The 7,905-nt window shown below is 39.0% G+C and overlaps 1 protein-coding gene across 1 annotated transcript in view; it reads right to left on the reverse strand.

The window, feature by feature from the left end:
* The window catches only part of LOC100953736 (calcium-activated chloride channel regulator 2), a 35,747-nt gene that overhangs the window by 5,189 nt on the left and 22,653 nt on the right, over window positions 1-7,905 (reverse strand). Inside the window, exons 10-13 of the mRNA XM_023509883.1 lie at window positions 7,165-7,251; window positions 6,043-6,267; window positions 3,634-3,904; window positions 791-961 (exon numbers count right to left, since the gene is read on the reverse strand). Coding sequence (XP_023365651.1) covers window positions 791-961; window positions 3,634-3,904; window positions 6,043-6,267; window positions 7,165-7,251 — 754 coding nt within the window. The remainder of the gene's footprint in view (window positions 1-790; window positions 962-3,633; window positions 3,905-6,042; window positions 6,268-7,164; window positions 7,252-7,905) is intronic.

Here is a 7,905-nt window from a genome sequence, read left to right on the forward strand (position 1 = left end):
ACATCTAGAACAAAAAGTATAGGTTCCTGTTATGGAATAGTCCAAATGATTAGTTATAACTTCTAAAATAGATGAATAATATTCATAAAGCATCTGCATTTTTAAAAACAAAAATGCTTAGAAATGTTTTTTGAGACCGTTTTAAAAATGTATAGCATGATACTATAGCATGATACATTCCTGTTTGTCTATAATATTTTAACCACTGCTTCCCATGAGGAGCTGTTGTAATGGTGTTAAAAAAAGATACGTGTTTTCTACAGTACTTATGTGTACTTATGTGGCACCTCTATCTTGAAGGAAAACAGAACATCTTCAAGATTCAATCAATTGTCTGTAACATCCAAGATCATATTTATTTGGGAACTCATTTCCGGTGTGGATTATTTGGGCTATTTGCTTCCCTCTTTCAACTGCTAACAGCGTTTTGCTCTTTCCCTTACGTAACCCTCTCTGTGGAACCACAAGAGCAGGAACTGAGAAAAGTCAGTAAATCTCTTTATCTGTCAGTAATGCCTATGAAACGAGAAAGAGGTCAAAATTATTACTAAAATGAAGGTAGACATAATCTGTGGGAATTACCTATTTCCTTCCTGTTATCCTCTACCATGAATCACTTAGGATTAAAGAGACAGGCAGCAAATTACATGTTGACTTTAGTGGGAAGAGCTTTGAGATTTCATTTCTCTCTCACCGCTCTCTGCCTAATACACACACGCAAACACATACGTTGCTCAGAGACATACACATGAAACAGTATTACTCAGATAGCAGTGCCAGTGATTCTTACCATTCGTTATGTAACCTGGTACATACATCGCATGACTTCCTGGAATAGAGAGGCCCTGGGTGCTTATACTCGGAGAGCGACTGACATGCACTTTCAGGCTGTATCTGCCATTTACAGCAAAGGAGAAAAAATACCTCGAGTAAATTCCATCATTTTTTATAACATCAGCACCTGTGTAAGTTGAAAAAACTCAATGTCAACAGTTGTCATCATAATTGATTACTAAGTCATTAAATATACGATTTACTACCCTTATCCTTCCAGATGTTGTCATGGTCATACCTACTCTTTTGATACTCTCGGGTGATTAATAATCCAATGGTTTCATAATTTCTATGAAATAATATTAGTTTTTCCTAGAAACCAAGTACATTCTTAATCCCAGGCCCTTTTAAGATAAAAGCTTTCTGTTCCCAGGAAATAAGTACATTTATATATACACAGACATACATCTACACATCTTCCTACAATTTCAAGAATTTATGGTATCTTGAAGCCATTTGATTATGAACCTCTGATAAAAACTTTGGTAGTTGGTAATATAGTATGAACTTATGTAATTTCTTCATTAGAGGGTTCATGGAATTCTTGTTCTAGATTCTAAGGGGCTTGATGATCTGGACTTCGACAGAATTGTCTCCATCTGCTTTCAGGGGCATTCTGAAAACTTAGCCAGTGCTGGACTTTTTTTTCTTTCCTGTTGATCCTCAGAGGGAATTTCAACTCCAAGCCAAGCCTATGATGGAATGGCAGGAAGGCCTAGATCTGAGGGCAGCAATGGAAGGTCCAGCTGAACCCAAATGCAGATCACATTCAAGTGCAGGGGGCCACACAAGGCAAGCAGCTCATCCCAGCCTAGAGGGATGTCCCACCACAACAAACACCCAGCCCTGCACCCCAGCATGTCATTGCTAAAGTGCCCTAGGATTCCCCTTTCCACACCACAGAGGCAGGGCTATTTACCATAAGAAAACTGGAAGTATATTTAAATAAAATAAAAAGTGTTAAGATCTACTTCCTATCAAAGTAGAGTTAGAACAATTTTTGTCCATTGAATAGAAATCAAACCTTGGTTGGAATCTAGTTATTTAGTGATTAATAAGGCCTATCATTTTTTGGAAATTATAAAGGAAAATCTCTCCATATCACTGTCATCACCTCCTCTAATCCCTGAGACAAAAAGAAACAGAGAAAGAACATTGGCTCAGGAGTCAGGGGACGTGGTTTTAACGTTTGTATCTGCCCGTGTGTAGCTGTGAAGTTTCATGTGCCTCAGCTTCCTCATCTATGAGATGGAGATAAGCTATCTCACAGGGTTGAGTGTTGTTGTGAGAGTTGATCACTTGAGAGTATGCATGGGAAAGTACATTTTAAATTGTAAAGCATTTTGCAAGTATAAATTTTATTATTTATTAATTTTACTTAGCATGCAAATATTGTTTCCATTATAAAAATAAGTATTGGACTACGATGTATATATCTATTCAGTATTATGAGGGAAAAACTAAATTTACTTAGATGCCCAACCAATATTTCTCATTAGTTCATTCATTAGAGTATAAATGTAGGCGTCAAACAAATAAATGGTTCCAGGGAACCTAGTGAGCTGAGTCAGGTGGTTTTTCCCAAGGGAGCAGGATCTGTTCTTTAGGCCACTCCACCATCTGGGCAAGGAAGAAACATTCTACAGAGTGCATTTTTGGAGCATAAACCAAAAATAAAGGTATGGCCATGGGTAAGCAGTCAGAGCACAAGAAACTCATTTGCATCTACGGCAATAGGAAAGACACGAAGACTTCTCTTGTATCCCTTGGAGGTGAATCGAGCCAAAATCCTTTGCATGAACTTTTGTTTCATAAATGTCAGATGCTATCACCATGGCAAGATCCTAACGGGCTGCTAAGTCTAACACGCTTGAGAAAAGATTAACTTGGAAACAACAGGGTGAAATAATATAATTTTATTAGCAGATGAAACTCTTAAAACTGCCAATATAGACCTCAGGGTCTTTTGTCATTCTGAGAATTTAATCTAGAAAAATAACAGGAAATATGGAACAACAAAGGAGTTGGTTTTTACAAGTAAAAACAAAAATGATTGATCAGAAATAGTCCAAGTGCTGCAGTTTACCCGGCCAGAGGCTGTGCTGTCTGTAGTGAATAGTGTTGAGGCTCTGAACTCTGTGTGGGTGGAAGGAGAGCTTTGTTTTGTTTTACTTTGTTTTCCCAGTGGTGGGGAAATCTCTATCTTAATTCTATTAGGCTTGTGAGCCTGGTCTTCTTGGGACCAAATCACACATGAAAAAGGTACTGGCTGTGCTAGAGAAAGGCTGTGCCCTCTCACCCATCCAACTAGTCAGCTGGAGCATACCCCAGGGTCATCCCATGGGCCACAAGTTCTATTTCCAATTTTTTCTTCATAACTGGGTCCAAAGGAAAAAACTGGGTTGTCACTGCATTGCCCTTCTTGAGTTTTCATTTGCTATTTTAACTGTGCAATATGGTTACAGACAACAGCACAGCTGGTGAATTTTAGAGGAAGAGGGGTATGTCATAAGGACATATAAGCCTGTGCCTGTGTCATGGCCTCGCTAAGCCAGGAGAGAGATGTCAGTGGCTTTCCCCACCCTTTCACTCACACACAGCTACTCTGAATAGCCTCACAGGGACTCTTTTCCAAGTCAACTCTGTAGCTACTCAGTATGTCAGTGATTCTCTTAGAATCTGATCAGATTAAATAAGAAAAATAATTGAAGTTTTACAGATAAGCTTAATATTGATACTACTGCATCATATGACCACAGCTCCTGAGAACATGAAAAACAGTGTGACATTCCTTGTTACCTGCTCCATCATCAAGAAGTCTCAGTGTGACAGCATCTCCGGTCTCTGGCTCAACTGTGGCAGTGACAGTAGCATTACGAATGGGATAAAACCCTTTTCTCACACTGGCATAGATCATCACGGGATGGGGAAAGTGGGTGCTGTCTCTTTCCACAAAGGCCTCCACAGTGACTGGGGGCACAGCTGAGCTGGAGGCACGAGAGGTCACTGTCACTTTTAGGGCTTGCAGAGAATGGTGGGTATTGTTCACTATGTAAGTCCAGAGTCCAGGCTGCAAAGCAAAGGTTTTTTTGTTTTGTAAAGTGTTAAGAAAAAAAAAATCAAACTTAAATTGAAAGCATACATCTAAGCTCCTAGGATTTTTTGCTCTTGTTTTGTTGAAGTTATAGTTTTAAAAATACTACAAAAAGATATTGGGAAAAGTAATATTGGATAAGGGACGACTGAATTCATATTTACGTGGCTTTCATAGCATTAACCCACTTTTATTCTTAAGTGATTCTTTAGGAAATTACACTTTGGATTTATTTCGGGTGGGGAGGATACAAAGTATCTGGTTTCAAAGTACTTTTCAAATATTAATCTGAGCCCCTTCACCCAAAAGGAGATTAAATGTTTTCATTTCTTTTCATAACTGAGAACATTAAATCAAACTAAGTGAACCATTATGATTTATGTGGACACCCTGGACTAAAAAGCAACAATAGTCTTCTTTCCCTCCATTCCCCCAACCCCCGACTCCCAGAAATCTCAAGCAACAAAAACCACATGCACTGTTAGGGATCGATTTTTAATAGGTCATGATTATACAATGTCTACATTGAGTAATTTATAGAAATATTGCTTAGCACCATTCTCTTGCCTATTAAGACTGCGCAGAAGAAACTTACAAAGGAAAGTCTGAAAGAATAAGGCTAAAATTGTAATGTAGTAGAAATTCATCCCTTTGATTAAGCTTCACATAAATGATTTTTCCTAATTAGTGCTGCTGCTCCTGATTAAACCCCAGAAGCAATGGGAGAAGCACAACAGAGGAGAAGAGAAAGCAGCGGGTAAGGTGCGACCCAGGTGGAGAGTTAAGATGTTCCACACCCTACCCAGCCCCCGTCTTGGGATTTTCCAGTGAAGTCATGGAGATCTCGCTCTCTCTGTTCTTTCCTGGAATCATCACATGGTAACAGACATATGGCAGACCTTCCACATCAAGAGTTCTTTTTCAGTGTAATGAGTGTTTCCCTCTGTGGCACCCACTCCAGACTAAGGTCAGGCAAAAGGACAAGAGTGAGGTGATGTGTCCCCAGGCCCCATTCATAGATATGAAAGGAACATGATGAATTTGGAGAAAAGTTGAGTAGGACTAGAGCATGGGGTGTTTCGGAGAAGGGGTAAGAGATCAACTTGGGCAGAAGCCAGAACATGAAGGCCCCAGTCTAGTAACCTCTTAGACTTTATCCTGAAACAGCAGACAGGTTGATCAGGTTTGTGCTTCAGAAGCATCACCCTGGTAGAGAGGAAGAAAGGATAGGAGGGATGGCAATTGAGAGATAAGGAGGCCAGTTGAGAGGCTGTCCACAGTGATGGGGCGTGGGTGGTGCAGGACAAGGCTGAATTCAGGCAGCGCGATTCTGATCAATCCACAACCCTGCTTAGAACTTTAGTGGTTCCCTTTGACCTTCAGGATTCGAGCCCCTGTTCCCGTTCCTGTTGTGCAGAGCCCTTGCTGATACAGCTTCTGTATCTGTCTAGCCTCATCACGCCCCTCTGCCTCCTTCATTCATATCCCCACTTTATGGCGTATGTTCTTCCATTCTGAACCGCTCACAGTTGTATGAACAGCCATGTTCTTTTTCTCTAAATGCTGTTTCCTTTGCCCAGAATGTCATACACACTTTCTTGCTTCTTTATTCCTTATATTTCCATTGTAATATCTTCACTTCCAGAAAATATTCTCCTTCCCATCCCCCTGTATGCTCTGACACTACCCCAAGCTTGCTCCTAGCTTAATGTTTTACTACGAAGTAATTAGAGCAAGATCTTATAGCATAGTAGGTGCTCAAAAACATATATATTGCATGTATTCATATTATAAATTTTAGGTACAGATTTTTCCTAAGCACATAGGTGAATATGGCTATAAAGATTATGTAAAGAAAGATGTAGGCTAGAAAAAATTTTTGTACTGCTAGTAGAAATATTAACTTACACTGTTGAATTGAGAAGCATTTGATATATGATGTTTAAAGTTTTGAACTTTAGTTGTTCCTTTTAAATTTAGAACAGTAACAAAATTCCCTCAAATTTAAAGTTTTGATATATCAAAACAAATTTTTCTTTACCCAATGCATTTAATCATGTGATTCAGTTGAAAGGCATGTCATTGGCTAAATATTGTCAGCTCACGACACTTACCTTAGCAGTTCCTGGAATCCAGAGGCCAGCTGTCCGAAGAGCTAGATTGGTGATAAAATTATGTGTGTGGTATTTTCTTCCATCAGGATCAAATAATGTAATCTCAGGGAGACTGCTGGTCTGCCATGTAACTAGAAACACAGTGTCATTGCCCACACAGCTGTCGACAGTCACAGTGCTTTTCAGTTGGTGGTGAGGCTGAACATTTTCACCCATACTTTCTAGCTGTTAAAGAGAATATAGGTAAGAGTCTCCAGCTTATCACTTAATCACGTCATCTTTTTCTTTACTTTTGTGACAAACAAAAATGAATTGGTGAAGGCAAAAATAATTTAATTCTGGCATGTGTTACAGTTCTAGAAATCATTTTCCCTATAAAAATACTTTCCAAAGCAAAATATTGTTCATTATTTGAGTTTAGTAAATTTAAAATATTTGGTTATAGTGAAAACAAACATCATTCCATTATCCTTTATCCAGAGAAGTTAAGTATTCTCACATTATCCTCATCCAAATCAACATCGGTCTCAGGTCAGCAATTATAATAACAAGCTTTTAAAAAGTTTTATTTGCAACTGTGGGTTAATTCTGTTAATTTGCATATGACCTGCCCAGATACTTTTAGATATTTTAATAAGAAAAAAATGAGTTTGTGGAAGATTTTGGAACATTAAAAAATCATTTAGCCATTGACGGTAAGACCTGTGGGTGCAGGTATACATGTGTGTGACCTTGTAGAGAGTGGAGTACATGTGCCTGGCACCCTGCTACATGCTTCACATATGTTATCTCGTGGGTCCTTATGAAAACCCTCTGCTGACAGTGCTATTGTTATCCACATTTTATAGATGGGAAGACTTAGGCTTAGAGTAGTAATTTGCCCAGCGTCCCCTAGCAAGGACATAGAACTGGGAAAACCCCCAGGCGGGCTGACATCAGAACCCCCGCATTTAATCACGGTCTATTCACAATGGAGACCAGTCTGTAAATAATTTTGAAAATTTACATTTATTAAATAATCACATTATTAGCTGTTTGTAAAAATCGCTCAAACCTGGAAAGCATAACAAACTACACTGGCGGATGACAGGAAAGACATTGTGGATTACGTGTTCAGTTTACCAAGCGGTTGTGGATTGATGTGCCACACTCTGCGGGGCCCTGGGCTGCCGCAGGGATGTAGATGACGTTCCTGACCTTCTCGCAGGACTAATGGCATGGGCACAACTAGGGGGAAACTGCTGAGTCCGGAATGCTAAGGTTAATTTGGACTCATGTGAATAATAGTGTACATTCTGTTTGTTTTTTACATTTCGGAACATTCATCTTTTTTCCATATTGCTAAAGAGGAAATCATGGAATATGAAGATTATTGAATATTATCAGCAGAAGAATGGTAGTGTAGTCTAATTTGCAATAATATATTGCCATTTATAATTCACTTGTTTTTACTTCTAATGGTGGAGTTGTGGTTATGACCTTGACTGTGTACATATAATCTCCACAATCTTAAATATGTCCTGATGATAATTTACTGACTGCATTGTTCACAACAAGTCATAAACTTGGCAGGTTCACTTGCCATCTGTGAGGAAACTACAGATGGGATTTTCTTCAAAACATTATTCAGTTATAACCAAGATATTTTTAAAGTACTTAGAAAGAAAAAATAATGGCCCTTTAACGCTTGACTAGAAGAAGCTTTTATGAGCAAAAATCAAGTAAATTGTTGTAACTGAAGGGATATTTAGAAATATTTAGAATTTAATGAAATAGTTGGCTCGGCGCCTATAGCTCAACTGGCTAAGGCGCCAGCCACGTACACCTAGGGTGGCGGGTTCGAATCCCCAGCCCGGACCCGCC

The sequence above is a fragment of the Otolemur garnettii genome, unplaced genomic scaffold (genome assembly GCF_000181295.1).
Source record: "Otolemur garnettii isolate 467f Iridium unplaced genomic scaffold, OtoGar3 scaffold00010, whole genome shotgun sequence".
Lineage (NCBI taxonomy): Eukaryota > Metazoa > Chordata > Mammalia > Primates > Galagidae > Otolemur > Otolemur garnettii.